Genomic DNA, 16,062 nt, shown 5'->3' on the forward strand with positions numbered 1-16,062 from the left:
ACACACACACACACACACACACACACACACGGAAAAGGGATGAAATGACAAGATGGCCATGATCAATCCAAAATGTCCACTGCAGGTATTTTTAATTTCAAACGGCTGGACGGTGAAACCCGACCGGCTGCCAGCGCTGGTGTCTTTCATTCTCAGGGACTCGTCTTCCGCCGCTCTAACCCAGTTGGTACCCATTAAGAGGGAAGCTTTTGGAAAAGCCTGGACACAAACAGCGTACAGTGCTGCAGGTCTCCCTGTAGCCTATCGGAAGATATTTGTGCCTGATTAATATTTGAGTCGCAAGCGGTCGCCTCCTGCTTTGAAAAGGAGATTTTTCTAGGAATGAGATAAAGACTAAAAGTTCACTGAATCGGTCAACTGAAAAGAACTAAAGTCTGACTGATAAAGCTGCAGGGTTGGTTTCACCGTCCCTCCTTGATTCCTCCTCATACAGTACTCATCCTCCTCATACAGCGGACCCCTCTGTATGAGAACATCTCAACTAAAACCCATGAACTCACAGACTCCGGGGGGAAATATGCTGCTCTGTGTCTCCGGGGAGGGCGTGGCCTGACGTGGGTCACGTGACGCAGCGGCGAGCCGTTGGTGGGGAGCGTGGACAGACACTCCCAAGATGCCGAGTGGGTGAGAGGGCCGGAGTGCGGCGGAGCAGAGGGGGTGGGAGAGGGACTGGCCTCATCGCCTAGACCTCCAGCGAGAGCAGAGAGGAGCATGGGAGAATAAATCCTTTTTGAATTCTAGCAATAAGAGGGAAGATCCGAGCTGACAGTTGCTGATGGAAGACTTCCTGTCTTCACTTGAATGTGTTAAACCATAATTACTTTGAAATTACATTTTTAAAAAGCCAGCATGGAAATGCAAAGGGAACTCTGGGAGCTCCACATTATTATTATAGAACCACTGACGTGGAAAAACGGCCACATCTGCCCTGGAGGAAATTATGAGAAAAAAAAAATTCAAGGTAGGACCGAATAAAGACGATCACAAGAAGAAATCCTAGGAAACTTCAGGCTAAAACTATCAGAGAACTTATTCCTTCATTGTAATCAGGAAGGTACTTGGCAAACAGATGAAATGAGGTGCTTGAGGTAATGCCTCTAAGAAAAAAAAAAAAAAGACCAGTCCAGGTCCACTCACTCAGTCTGGTGGAGACGGGACGAATTCTCCTGGTTCTGGAGCTCCGTTTCTTAATGGCCATGGTGTCCTGTGGAACGAGTGAAGATCAGTGACACATTTCCTCTGCAGCACTTTTCTTTTTTCTTCCTTTAACAGCCCTAGCAGAAATTGTCCGGCGAGAGCCATTAAATGCATTGCCGTCAATTCCCAGTGAGATTCAGTTCCTGAGCGTTGCTTTAACAACCCGACTGAGGAAGACAGATTTTTTCCGGAAAATAGTGCCAAAAAGGGAGAAACTGACCTTTTGAATTCAAATTAAATCCCAATCTGCCTCTATTTAAAAGGACAAAAACTGAGGCAAGAGTTTCACTGAAGCATCCAACCGAACAAAGAAGAAAGGAGTCATTTCTCATTAACGTGACACCTCAAAGAGAATGTTTCCCACCATTTAGATACATAAAATATTGGATCAAACTTGTTCAGTACCAGTGGAGCGGGACGCTAACGGCATCCTATTGTTGCACAGGGCTCTTGATGTATGTCACTGTGCTGTGGCAAGCTGCTGTGCTGGGCGGAATCTAACTCCAGTGTGTCCAAAGCCAGTTTCAGGAGAGAAAAGTTCTTTGCGCTTGTTTAAATCAGGAACTCTTATCTCGTTGTGATCAGACACACTGCAGCATCCACGCTGATACATATACTCTTTAAAACCAGCAGCTTTTTTTCTGGCAGCTTTAAAGCGGTTTCTGTCAAAAGTTACTGCCACAACCTTGTAGCTGGAGCTCCGCCTCTTTCTCCTCCGAGCCTGCCGACTGGCTCCTTAATTAATACCACAAACGGCTAGAAAACCAAACCAAATTCAGATGGGATCGTTTCAAGATGGATTAGTAAAAATCTGACCGAAGATCTGAATCTCAATAATTCAGCTGCAGGCGTTTACGTGACTTTTCATTAGCATCACAGAGCTGAACATCTTCCTCCTGCGGCCACTGGCTTGTCCTGTCCTCGGATACTTACTATTCCCAGGTTGACGCCGTACTCCTCATCGGGAAATTCCAGCGACTCGATCAGTCTGGACTGCCTGATGGTGCGTCTGCCCGTCCCGACATCATCCCAACGCTTTGCCTGAGACACCTGGCGCAGCTGACGCAACGCAGACATCAAACACCTCCATGAATAGGCACGCACACACGCACACAGACCCACAGACCCACACTCTCTCTTGCACTCTGTGATAACAAATAACAACAGCAATAACAATCTACTTTAAGCGCAAGCATCCGTCCCTGAAATTTAGAAACTCAAGAAAATCAGTCAAGACAAGAGAGTTTGTTCAGCTCATTAGGAAGCGGGGACAAACGTGCAACGTGTTGATGATCAGAGGGGATGGAGGCTTGGATAGAGGACAAGGCGGCGCTGCGGTAAAACACAAACTGAAATGAGCTGTAGCAGCCTGGACGCGGAAGGAATACAAAACAGACACTCTCAGTTTCCACCTTCTCCTTCCCGGCTTCATTTTTAAACAGCTACATTTTTCCGGCAGAGGGCAGCCAGCGGGGGTCTAATCACGGCAGCAACCTACTTTTTATGCTGCTCGAGTGCAACAGTTGTCTGCACCGACACCAATATGATGAGCTGAAGCTGCACTGGCACTCCAGGCTGATTTAAAAGGACCCTGCTCCTTCCACAAGAGGGCGCTCGCCAGAGGACGTTCCAACTTTCTGTCAGATTCATTGAACTCGTGAGAGTTGACTTTCTGGTTGAACTCTCAGCTCTGCACCGACAAGTCCATCTCATGTATTGCACTGGGAGGGAACATTGGTAATTATGAGCGCTATGTGCAGTAAGACGGAGGGATGTTAAAATAACACTGAGTAAACTGAGGACAGCGAGCGCTTCAAGGTTTCTCCCCAGTGAAAACGTGACTCATCGCAGACATTATCATGCCAGTACAAATGAACTCATGCTGGAGAGCCAGGTTAATCAAAGGCATCACTCCATTATTAATAATGGATGTACAGGCAACAGAAGTGTTGCCGTGCTGTTTTAATAACTTTTAATAACTTTCACAGATTAAACAGGTGAGTCTTCCGCACTCAAAGCTCCTTCAGTCAAATATTTATTCAGATTTTTATTTTTCATCGCACTCGAGGAATCTGCATATTTAGCACTGATTCAACGGAGGTGTTGCTGGAACTTCGACATGCTTACAAAGTGAAAAGGCTGCCTCAGAGGCGGGAGGCAAGGTCTGTGTGCGGGTGGTGTTTGCAACACAGAGGGCAGATCTGCTTGCCTTGGCACACAGTCAAACTAAAGGCTGGGCATTTCTGGGAAACACAAAATTTTGTGAATTTCGTGACAAAAAATTAAAAATAATATTGCAAAATACAAAAACATGGCTACGGAGAATTTTAATGTAATGTGACTTGATTGTTATTCCAGATGGTTGTGAGGGAAAAAGAAACTCTGTTAGGAAACTTTACTCTGAACCTAAATTGTTAAATGAAGCTTTAGTTGCATCCAGAAAATTGAATACATATTGGTGGGAAAAGTCTCAATCTGAAATCTGCAACTTCCTCAAGTGCATAAATTATTTATATTTTATCAACACTGAATAATCCTTTTTTTTCAAGTCAAGTCTATCAACAAGCTACTTTTTCTGCCACCACTGTTCAAATCAACACTGTACTTCATCTTCAGCCGGAGTCTTGACTGTTCTCACTCACCCACAGACTCACAGTCGTGCTCTCTACGCCACTACAGAAGAAGGCATGCAGTAAAGGGATATTACCAGTACCAGGGTTTTATGGGTAGTGTAGAGCTCCTGCAGGATCTGATCCATGATGGAGTTGGTCAGATAGGAGACCACTGACAGCTTCACCTCCCTGCAAAGAGAAGGGCACCGGCGTCAGTGTGTTTTCCGTGCCGACCTGGAGACCCACGGCCCGCTGTGTCTTACTCCAGCGCTCTGTTGATGTCCTCCGCCGCTCGCTCCATCAGGGCGTTGCGGATGGTGGTGCGTGGGATGGACACTTGCTCGGAGATGGAGGAGAAGGGCGGGCTGAGCCGCTCGGCGGCCGCGCAGGACATGGGGCAAAGCTCACGGCACAGAGACACCATGGAGTCCACCACCACCTGACCGCCAAGACACAACATATTGCGTGTTTGTATTCCAGTGACATGCGACGGGGAAGTATTAATATCCATTGCACTCCTTCAGTGTACCATCAAACTGCAACTTACAGAACTGAACCACGATTAAACATTTAGTTGGCAACGTCTCTTGGATTCAAACTAATGCTGGACTCTCGATGAGCAAACTTAAAAGAAGAGCCTAATCTGTACTTGGTTTATCTGCACCTCTTAATTAAAGAGGAAATGTTCCTGACAACAAAATTTAAAAAAGCACAAAGAGAAATATTAATTATGTCAGGCAAAGTTTAAAGTATGAGTGAGTTATCCTCAGGGTGTGCTGCCTTTATTTTTTTTTAAATCATTCCACTGCACTGCAGCTACTGAATCCCAAAGGGAACAAATGGAGCCAAGGAAAAAAAAAGGAAGGAGGAGGAGGTGGGAACTGTTCACTGCCGTGAATTTAAATTCCACGACTCTTTTGAAGTAAGCAAACATGCGCCGCACATATGGGGACACATGGCTGTAATGAGCTATTTAAATGCCACCAGTCAGCAGCTGATATAAAAAAACCCAGCTCGACCTGCGAGGGAATGTGAAAACAACACACCTGCAGCTCCTTGTCGGCCGCCTTGGCCAGTTCCCCGGCCAGAGTCTCCAGGCGCTGCTTCACAGGGCCGTCCACTGACAGCACGTGGGCAAACTCACACAGGGAGGGATACAGCTGCAACACACACACACACACACACACACACAGGGCGCAGGTTTTCCATTTTCCACATTCACCATGATGTTTCCCGCCTGTTGCTAGCAGCTACACCGTGAATAAGTCTCTTTCTGTATGTACTTTTAGTTTTGCTCGGATGCAAACTGCAGTTGTGTCACTGGTTCAGTTTGTCTCTTTCTGCTGCTAAACACTCAGTTTTTTTGGTCTATTTTTGTCTGCGTGTGTTATTTTCTTTTATTCTCCTTGCTGACATTGTCTCGTCTGCAGGTTCAGACTTGGCACTTTTCACAGCTGCAACAAAACAAAACACCGTCTGCATTGTGAAAGAGCCGCGAGACAAATTTAGGAGAGAGAGGCTGTGCAAGCTAACACAAAATAGGTTTTAGAAACCAGGATCCGGAGCTTGGCTGTTTCTTCAGCTAACCAAAAATGGATATCAAAGCGTTATCTTCTCATGCCCTAGTTTGCATTTGGAGGACACTTGGATGGAACACATGTGGCCCAGCCTCCTGCGGTGTCAAATCCTCACCGCTCTGGAGTCTCGGGCCTCTTTGAGGATCTGTCTGGCCGTCTGAACGTCCTCGCCGTCCTCGCAGCCCTTCAGCAAACACACCTGCTGCTGCACCCGCACGCACAGGCGCTCCAGCACCTGGACGCACACAAACACGCGGCATGTGAAAACCCACCGTGCGGACGACTTGCACCGTCACCTCCTCATCACGTGCACGCATGCGGTGATGCACGCACCTGTTCGGCCGTGCTGGTGACGAGGCCCTGGTGCAGCCTGATCGCCTGTTTCTGGGAGAAACGCTGAGTCTGGTTGTTCCTCAGCAGAGCGCGCTGGATCTGTCACACGCACGCACGGACGCACACGCGGAGGAAACAAACAGGCAGAGTGGAGATGACAGGTGTTTACAAAGCACAGTCTGCAGGAGACAGGAAACAAGTCCATTTGCATGGTAATAAGGAGGCTGGAGAGGAGAGGTTTGATCCCCGGAAACAAACTGCGCCTCTTTGATTAATTCTCCCGACTCAGCGGGTGGAAGCCTGAGCGACCTCGTCGTCCCATATGAAGTCTGGGGGAAAAAAAGCCGACAGCTCCTCACGGACCCGCGGGGCTGATCTAAACAGGAGCTTCACGCACTCTGAAACTGCATCGTTGACATTTCAAGAGTGGAGTCTCACTCATCCATCCTGATAAACTCCCGACGAGAAACCTCTTCAGACAATCTTTAGTAACAACACTGATTTCTTTGGCTTGTGCTGAACCGAACTCAAGGAAGGCAAAGGGAAATAATACCAAGGTTTGAGCTGCAGTAGGCAAAATTTCTTTGACATTTCCACAGCTTTTCTCCATGGACCTGATATTTCTGTTTTACTTGCGGCTTTGTTTGAGTTTGTTTTCACACCCGGTGACGTGTATCCGGCGTCTTATGGCAACTTTGGTGCTGCCTTGGTCAAACTGTAGGTAACGGGCCACAGAGGCAAAAACAATGTGACGCATCTGCAGGGACTTTGACAGACTGAGGCCCCCCTCAGTCCGAGTGTTTATCACAGGCTGTTTCCATTGAAGGCTCCCCCACAGGTTTGGGAATGAGACTCCATCTGGTGTGTGAGGGTAATGCTTTTCAAAGTCACTCCAGCTTTGGGGGTGCGAACTCAATCATTTTTAACTGGACTGATAATTTTTTGCGATTTAAAAACGCCACTGGAGGCCCGGCGCCAGCGGTCGGGAGCGGATAACAGATCGAGACTTGACGGACAGCTGAGCCGTCGGGGACACGAACTTTGGCCCGGGACGCAGACGCACTGGCTGTGTTAACGGCTGCCCATGAGCCAGATGCCAAACAGCGTTTAACAGGCGCTGACACTGAGGACGAATGACCGTGCTGTCCAAAAAAAATAAAAGAGGTCCAAAAGCCACTGCTGTCAGAGCCTCCTCTCCCCTGCTACGGACATTTTTGTGTGGCTCTGCATTTGAACAGCAGCCAAGTTGAGAAAGAAAGAAAGAAAGAGGAGATGCAGCCAAAAAAACTCTGATTTCACATTGCGTTTTTGCGTAAGGAAATGTCAGCGTCATGCAGCCAGGAGGAGGGTTGCTGCTCTGTGCTAATGCGACTTATAGTAAATGTTTCCATTGTCTGTGTGAAATAAGCATTTCCGTTTCCTGGTTGAGGTAACAGCGCTCTAATAAATACACCAACAGATGTGGGAGAAGGGAGCAGACATCTGATATGATATGATAGAGAAGAAAACCACAGGCGACCTCTTGCAGGAGGTGCAACGGCGTCACGCCGGAACAGGAAACACGAATTAGCGGCAGGTTGGCTGCTGTGCCAGACAACCGTCAGTCTCCGGCTGAAGCCCGAACAGATGCTGTCTGAATCAGCCGGGCTTTAATTTTGCAACATCGTCGGGGAGCTCGCCGACAGTCTTGACAACGAGCCGTGGCGGGAAGCATCAAGGCTATCAAACGCTGGCCGCATTAAGCGATTGAGCGACTGATGGCCACCTGCTGCATTAAGGTCGGCCGACAAGCCTCCAGGATTGGCTCACTTCCAGTGTCTCTCTGAACGGTGACAACAAGAACACGGAGCCGACCTTGAAGACAGCATTCGGCCCAAGCAGGCAGAACACGGCCAAGATCTGTTTATCGTCATTAACCGATAGGGTCATTTTGGATTCGGTTTCCTCGCAGATTTCAACATGCTGGCGTGGTTTTAAATAAATAGATATTAAAAAAAGAGAGCTGTGGTTCAATTATTTCATATGTGCTCCTTGGGTTAATGCAAAAACAAACAGAAACACTTTGTTAATTAGCCACAAACTGAAAGTGTTTTTACTCCTTCACCAGACTGCTGGAGCTGAGCAGCACTGATGACGTGTGACAGGGCTTAATGTGAGGCCAGTAAACAAGAACGCTAATGTCACTGTTACCCACTTTACAACTAATTTAGCTCCACAGCGGGAAACGTCGAGCGCTGCTCACCTTGGTCAGGGCCTGGTCCGTCTTCTCCGGGGCGCTGCGGTAAGCCTGGGTGACGTCACTGAGGGGGAGGGGCATGTACTGCAGCGTGAAGTTGCTAGTTGGGAGAGAGGAGGGGGAGAGGAGGATGTTGACGTTGCGTTACTCTGGTAATAAACAGAGTCGTGATGTCAACGAGAGGAAACAAGAAAACACCCAGAGCGCCGATAGCAAGTTGCCTCTGGCTGCCAGCACGAGGATGAGCTCTCTCAATCACACACACACACACACACACACACACACACACACACACACACACACACACACACACACACACACACACACACACACACACACACACACACACACACACACACACACACAGGCACACGAAGAACTGGTGACTGGATCTCAAGCCAGAGTGTCTGATGAAACACAGAGCAACAGTAAACACAGTAGAGGGATCTGATCAGACGGCTGACAGTGTGACTGATCTGTGATGTGTGCATGTGTGTGTGTGTGTGTCCCGTCCTGAACCCTCTGTGCATGTGTGTGCGTGTGCGTTATAACTCAACTGCTCCAGTGCTCTCGCCACGTCTTGGAAGCCCAACGCCGTGGTGTTGTTGCGGTCCCACATCACGCTCCTGAGACGGATCAAACCAGCGAGAGATGAAGGATGGCAGGCATGGGGAAAAAAAAAAAAAACTTAGTAGGAGGAGGAGGAGGAGGAGGAGGAGATCAATCGGATTCTGGAGCCACACACACACACACACACACACACACACACACACACACACACACACACACACACACACACACACACACACACACACACACACACACACACACACAGTGTCAAAGCCACAGCGCTGACACTTCACAGACGTCACTCACGAGACATTTTAGGGGAGTGTGCATCACACCTGCACTCCAAACTGTCCAACTCCTGATTTTCAAGATGAATAATCTCATTCTTCAGTCTATCTCCCAATCCATCCATCCATCCATCCTCCACCCCCTCCTGACTCACTCTGTCCTAGAAACTCAATCACTAAAGCTAATCCCCCTCCTCTGGTGGTCCCCTCTGCCCCTTCCTAACTTCTCTCACACATCCAACTGTACGTCTCCATCCCAGCAGCTGCACCCTGCACTTCATCTCGCAAACACACACACACACACACACGCACCCACAAGACTCCCACGCCTCCCTGCCCGCTCGATGTTCGCCTGAAGGCTACTCCTCTCGCCACTTTTTCTCAGTCTCACACTCTTATTTCAAACATGGTTTACCTTGAAACGCTGCTGTTCTGCTTGTCAGCAGCTGGAGACCCCCCTCTACCCACCCACCCACCCCGCCCGGCCGCAGGACATCCTAACGACAAAAACAACTCCGAAACATTGATTTTCTCGTTGACCCCATTCCTTCATCTGTCCTCCGACACCTTCCTTTGTTTCCCGTCTCTATCCTCGCGTCCCCTACGATGACGGAGCTCTCTGATCGGTGAGGAACACTCACACCACCCCTCCTCTTTCCTTCACTCAGCCTTCAAAAAGATACCTGAGCGTCGTGTTGATTTGCAGGGCTTTGCTCAGCATCTTGGCTCCGGAGTCCTCCAGGAGGTTGCCGCTCAGGTCCACCTTCCGCAGGCAGGCGTTGGAGCCCAGAGCGTTGACCAGCACCGTGCCCCGCTGGCGGAGCCTGGAGTCGGCCAGCGAGAGCGTCTGCAGGGCCTGCGGAGGAGCCGGTGAGGCCCGAGGGTACAGAGATAAACAGTAAGACGCGAACTGGACTTGGGCGTTAACATTCAATGAGCGATGTGAGGGAGCTTTATTTAAATTATATGTCTGCAAAACAGCACATCAGAGACAGATAAAACTGCTCATCCTGTAGCAAGCAACCACGCTGCAATACCCGTTAGCAGCAGCTGGACTAGCAGCTGCTTCTTGTATTTGTCCGTCTCTTCTGCAGCTTTCAATAAATGGCAGCAAGCGGCAGGATTTTCCTTATTGGTGGGCTGCTAAAATGGATTTAGAATGGAGCTTTGCACAATGGATGTGTTGCAATGTGCCAGATCGAAGCGGGAGAACCATCCCTTTAACTTCGTCTTTCGTCAATTTTTCATTAGAAAACACCAACGTGGCAGAATGGACTCCAGATAATTTACATTTAATATGTGACTCTGTGCTAATTCATGTTTGTTATGTAAATATGGGGCTGCAGCTGCCGTGTTTTTTGTTTGTTTGTTTGATTAAGCATCAAGAGCAGCTTCAGTAGCTGCAATGCAGTCTGCGGCTCAGCCATGCTAACAATTTCCCACTGGCTGCAGTCTCACTGTTTCTATTCCCCCTTTTTTGCACAGAAAATCTTCAGTGTTGATAATAAACACAGAAAAACTTTGGTTTGTGATGTGATATCTGATTGGATGGTTTCTCTAACGGGCCGATCCACTACCGACTCTGTGCACTTAACTTGATCGTGCATATTCATGTCATAGGCTATCCCCGTCACTAGTGGTAAATAATTCAGTAAGCTACATGTAACGTGGCTGGACTGGTAAAGCAAGGGAGCAGCGCCCCCTGGGGAGCATTTCAAAATAAACGGGGACAAAATGACTCAGTGGTACGTTTGCACCTTGCCACAGCGGCAGGTGGGAGAATCACACATGGGTGAGAAAATCGGTGGGTTGCTGCTGTGTGTTGTGGAGTGCGTGGCATGTGTGCGACTACCAAAGCGGCGAGGCGTCGTGTAGGCGCAGAACGCCGCGGTGGGTTTTCTGAGCGGGCTTGTCTGCGCGCGCAACACAGTGTGTTACATAATTCCACTCACACAATCTTCCTCTTGCACCAAATGAACCAGTTTCTGCAGAATTTCATCCAGCACCCTGAGGGGGCAGAGAGAGAGGGAGAGGAAGAAAAACATCCTTCATCACTTTCACTGTTGTCATCCTCAGCACCATGTCATCACCCCCCCGACACTCCGTACCTGCCCTTGATGTTGAAGTTCTTCCCCAGCATCAGGTGTTTGACGGAGGGATGCCTGGCGAACGCCGGGAGGACGGACAGTAAATCTGCATCCAAACCTGCAGGCACACACAAGCAAACATCAATAGAGGTCCATATGCAACAGCAGCAATGAACCGCTCCTCAGAGCCTTCTGACAGTGGAAATCCATTGGTGTAAGTCTTATTCCTTATTCCAGCAGAAAAAAACAACTTAAATGATTCACATTTAGAGGAAAAAAGTGTATTTTTTAATTGTTTCACACTGGAAGCGACCAAACTGACCACTGCTGGGCAGCACAGTCAGCGACTCATTATTCACTCTGCCAAGCGCGGATGACTTTCAAGGGGCCTTATTTTGCAAGCGAACTCCCGCCGCCCACGGAGATCACAAAGTGTGCACAAAATGATCCTCCGTGCACTCCCTCCGCCTCACTCCAAACCCACTCGGTTTTCCAATGGCTACAGGGCGCTGCGAAGTTACCATGGCGAGCTGCTATTCTGGCACCGCGGGCTAAAAGAGGCGAGAGAGGCGGAGGGTGAGAGTGTGTGTATGTTGCAAATCTTTTAGGAGAGTCAAGTTTATTCTGACAGCACAGAGGAAGAGGGGCAGATACTTCTGCCGCTACTGTCTCAATATTAATTCTATTATTCAAATGAAGGTGTTTCTGCTAAACTCCACTGTTAACATCCTTGTTTGAGTGGATCTCATTTATGAAAGCTTTATTTTTCTGTATTGGCTTTGGTGTGGGTGGTCTTTCATTTTCAAGACATGGAACTTTCTCTTTTACTGTCATTTTCAACATTTTCTGGTTATGACCGTGTGTGCCTCTACGAATCTCACTCTCAGACAAAGAAGGACATTATGATTCCCCTCCTGGACCTGACAGATTAGAGTCACATTGGGGAAAAACAAATTTTGCTTCATGAAATTAAATGATTGGTGAAATCGCCCCAATCATTCCTGGGCGCAGCGCCGCTGCTGCCCACCGCTCCCTCGGGGGAATGGGTCAAATGCAGAGGACAAATGTCGCATCCTACAGGATGTGACAATCACTGGGGCTTTAACTTTAAAGGTTGGTTTAATTGCACTGGACATGGACTAGAAACGGCCGCTTCTCTTGCGGACGACTTGAGAAGTCCAGCCGCTAGCATAGAGCTGCGACTGTTACCAGCAGTCTGCAAACACTGCCTGCACACAGAGCGCCGGCCCTCCAACCTCCTCCGTATAGGACTGTTGACTCTACTGTGCATTAATGTTCTCCACTGTTATCGAGGGGGATTAGCTCTCCCCTGGCAGCAGTCATCCGAGGAGCCTGAAATTTTCACAGCTTTTTCACCAAACTGCATCTGTTGCAGTGCTGTTGAACATTTGCTAGGAATTATTCTTTTTGTAGTGGACAAAATTAGGCTGAATAAATTTGTGGTGTTCCAAACAAATTCATGTCAAATTTAAGAAGAGGTTCAGGTCAGAGTTGCAGAGTCTATTTTCCAGCCAAGCTGCTGGCTCTCTGGTGCTGCGGTCTTCACCTCATGGCTATATTATTTTAGGTTCATCTTGAGTCCACCTGCCCTTCAGGATGATGTATCCTTCTTCTCCCAGAGGCAGCTGGGACACGATTCAACCCCCTCTAGCTAATGTACATCAGCAGAGCGCCTTTTGGTGTGTGAGAAGCTGGAGCTGGAGAGAAGCCATGTGGTCGCAGGGAGGAGATGCAACACAATGGCCGCCGGCCCTGGAGTCAAACCCACAACCTTCAGCACAGAAGGTGACAATGTCGGACACAAGTATGATATGTGACGGAAGTGCCATAGTCCATATGTGGAGAAGAGACAATGTCTGTCACATGGACGAGTAAATTAGATAAATAGAGCCTTTGCGATTGCGAAATCCAATTGTGAGTGAAGCAATATTTTGCTCTTGTTTTCTCTTAATTAATGAGCAAATGTTGCTCAGTTCTGATAGAGATTGATTACGTTGCAGCAACCGCACTGCGGCTGCCATTGTTCACAAGTTAAATTCATACTGATACAAGTCACCATTCACACATAACATAAATACTATAAATAACAATTTCATAATAGCAGAGAAGCATGAAAAGGTATGAAGAGAAAAATTCAAGTCCAGCAAATTAAGAGCAATCCAAGCAGGGCAGGAAATCGAGTTAGAAAGGTTCTTGTGATGGCTAGTTGGCTCCGGCTACTCTGTAGCTCCGCCTCTTTCTCCTCAAAAGATGCTGATTGGTGAGAGGGCTGGCGACATCATGACCAAGCCAGAAACAAATCAGACTAGAGCTTTAAAAGCCGGCAATGCGGTGATTCAGCCTTTTTAGCGCTTCACGTCTGTGCAGCTCGGGCAGAAAACGCATCGACTGGTTGCCCCTATTTTGGCGTCACGCTTCAAAACGAGATCTAAGAATTTCCAGCAGTACAGCTCAATCTGACACCCCGCAGCTGCCGCTTCAAAGACCGAGCTTGAAATTTACGCTGCAGGATTTCTCTTTAAAAAAAAGGAAAAAAGAAAAGCCAATGCCAAGTTTAAAACGGCCCTTCCGTGAGCATAACGGCACAGGTGGGTCTCACCGTTGTCTGAGATGTCTAAAGTCCCCACGCAGGAAACCCGGGGGAACAGCTCCTGGATCACACCTGCACCCGCCGACCTCAACTGTTGGGAGAGAAAGACAGCGAGGTGGCGAAACGTGACGAGCATGGCCAAAGGGCGTTGAGCTACGGAGGAGATGAGTGAGTGTCAGCCGGCGGAGCGTACCTCACAGCTGCTGATGTCCAGGTGTAAGTCGCTGATATGAGGGTTATTGGACAGACCCAGGAACAGAGCCCTGAGGGGAGGAAAAACACAAGCAGAGTTGGCACAGGGATTAGCAGACCAGCTGGTGATAAGTGTGAGAGTTGACCAGAGCAGAAAAGAAAAAAAAAAAAAAATTGCGAGAGAGAAGGAAGCGGCAACTAATGACAAAGCATAAGGTGAAATTGAGTTGGAAAAAAATAAAAGATTACGGTAGTTCCAGATTAAAAATCCAACGGCGACTCTTTTCCGCTCCGTCGAATAACCCGAGCAGATCATCCCACCTCCAAACCTTCTTTCTCTACCTCCTCCTGCACAACCATCCCAACAGGCAACCCTCAAAGTTTTAGAACCATCTTATTGGATTTAAAGAAAAGGAGCTTAAAAAAAGGAGATCTGAAGAACTCTCAGAAGAAAATCACCTTAAAAACCTCCAACTTGTCTTCAGGAGAAGTGGCCAACTGTTGCGCGCGAGTGCACACACACACACACACACACACACACACACACACACACACACACACACACACACACACACACACACACACACACACACACACACACACACACACACACCTCCGGGTGCAAGAAAGAAAAGTGCATTAGCACATCAAGGCTCTGCTGGAGGTTGCCATTGTGTGCTGAACACAAATTTGCGAGTGCTGAGCTGCGAGGCGGTGATGATGAGACGCCAAGTGGGAAGTCTGCACCGCCAACTCTGGTCAAGATCTGTTACGCAGCGCACTTCCCCGTTGTTGTTGTTGGCTTTGTTTACTCGTCGACTGATTGCTTTACGTATTAGCGGTGAATAATAGACGGTAACAGCAGCCACCACGAGGTAGAAAAAAGAATGTTGGATGTGGAAATATTCCGTGCATGCCCCTGAGGCGAAGGTTGTTTTTTTCTTTTGCTTGGCTGCTCTCCGATCCTCTGAAGCCTGCAAGGATGTTGAGAGCTGCACAAACACGCTTCAGCGCGGTGGACACCAGTCAGGACAGCAGGCTGTCCACTAAGCTGAAGGTCAGTTCTCTAGAACAACGGAAAACGAGTCCTTAAAGAGAGTCCTGACAGCTGAATCTCAAGGTCTTGACAGTGGTCTCTAAGGTGCAGGATGTTTTATAACTCGAGTCTGACATAATCAATGTCTGTGTATGATGCAGGAGTTTTGTTATGTTTTTTATTCTTGTATGATGAGCGGTTTAGCTCAATCTGACTTAAGGCCAACGTGCATCAGTTATGCATTAAAGGTCCCATATTGTCAGACTCCTTGTTCGATTCATAACATAGCTGGCCACATAAGGGTATATTTAGCATTGTGTTTTGAACCTGCTTCTAAAACAAATGCTTTGCCGGACCTGCTAAACGTGACGCCCATGCATAATAGTGAGCTCTTGATTCTTGGACACCGCTTGGACTATTAGCGGAGTGCTTTGGGCTGCAGGCCGGCTTCTGGCTGCAGCTTCAATGCTAATGTTACCACCGGGACCCTGTTGTCTCAGAGAAAAACAATGAGGGATGTCGATGGAAGGAAAAAAACAAAGTGAATTTCCACCAGACAACGGCATCCTTCCGAGGGAGTTTGTGCCACCTTTCTGACATGACAGCAGTGAATAATAATATGACGGGGGCTGTTTGTTGTGGCTGGTTGCTACTGTGGCTCTTTTTTCAGATTTTTTTGAGACAACTCGGTGCACACCTCCTCCACAGAGGTCATCCAAATGAAGAGGAGTGATGAGTCGCCAGTGTTGTTACAGGCGGTGACACACTAGTCAGAGCTGATGAATGGCGCAGGATTATTCATGACCGCCAACGAATGGAGATCCACAGAGGCACACACAATAACACAAACATGCAATTTGTAAGGCAAATGAGAAAGAACTGGGGTTTAGCATTGCTTTATTTTCCAATTTAAACTGGATCAGAATGAGCTTCCTGTTACCTCATTGCAAAGTCAGAGAACTTATTATTGTTACTGCTATATTCTCAGCCTTTCAACGAGAAACAGCAGCAACCATCAAGGCAAGCAAATTGTTTCCAGATTCCAATTTGCTCAAAACAAACAGATGCCATAAACTTGTTTACGATTGCCTTGTCTGTGTGTGACTAAACATGCTGCAAAGTCTCAGACGAGGCCTTTAGAACTTTGTATTGTAGTTTCAGCAAAGACATTAGCTGTGTTTTTATAACAGATTTTCACATCTTTATTTCTCATCCTGCCTGTAGCCTCAATTGATTGATTATTCCTACTCCTGTCTCAAAATCTCTGGATACAACATATGTAACCTTCTGTTTACAGCTGAAA

The 16,062-nt window shown here is 47.9% G+C and overlaps 1 protein-coding gene across 2 annotated transcripts in view; it reads right to left on the reverse strand.

Moving 5' to 3' along the window:
- Positions 1 to 16,062, reverse strand: part of carmil3 (capping protein regulator and myosin 1 linker 3) — a 66,333-nt gene that overhangs the window by 11,525 nt on the left and 38,746 nt on the right. For both annotated transcript variants that reach the window (XM_076020553.1, XM_076020552.1), the window contains exons 17-31: positions 13,725 to 13,794; positions 13,541 to 13,622; positions 10,942 to 11,038; positions 10,786 to 10,840; positions 9,517 to 9,689; positions 8,534 to 8,602; positions 7,983 to 8,076; positions 5,741 to 5,839; positions 5,523 to 5,642; positions 4,877 to 4,990; positions 4,094 to 4,269; positions 3,932 to 4,019; positions 2,152 to 2,277; positions 1,159 to 1,225; positions 522 to 709 (exon numbers count right to left, since the gene is read on the reverse strand). In XM_076020553.1, the coding sequence (XP_075876668.1) occupies positions 522 to 709; positions 1,159 to 1,225; positions 2,152 to 2,277; positions 3,932 to 4,019; positions 4,094 to 4,269; positions 4,877 to 4,990; positions 5,523 to 5,642; positions 5,741 to 5,839; positions 7,983 to 8,076; positions 8,534 to 8,602; positions 9,517 to 9,689; positions 10,786 to 10,840; positions 10,942 to 11,038; positions 13,541 to 13,622; positions 13,725 to 13,794 (1,618 nt within the window). The remainder of the gene's footprint in view (positions 1 to 521; positions 710 to 1,158; positions 1,226 to 2,151; positions 2,278 to 3,931; positions 4,020 to 4,093; positions 4,270 to 4,876; positions 4,991 to 5,522; positions 5,643 to 5,740; positions 5,840 to 7,982; positions 8,077 to 8,533; positions 8,603 to 9,516; positions 9,690 to 10,785; positions 10,841 to 10,941; positions 11,039 to 13,540; positions 13,623 to 13,724; positions 13,795 to 16,062) is intronic.

This window comes from Nelusetta ayraudi, unplaced genomic scaffold, assembly GCF_046127955.1.
Source record: "Nelusetta ayraudi isolate G7.1 ecotype Tasmania unplaced genomic scaffold, CSIRO-AGI_Nayr_v1 ptg000011l, whole genome shotgun sequence".
NCBI lineage: Eukaryota > Metazoa > Chordata > Actinopteri > Tetraodontiformes > Monacanthidae > Nelusetta > Nelusetta ayraudi.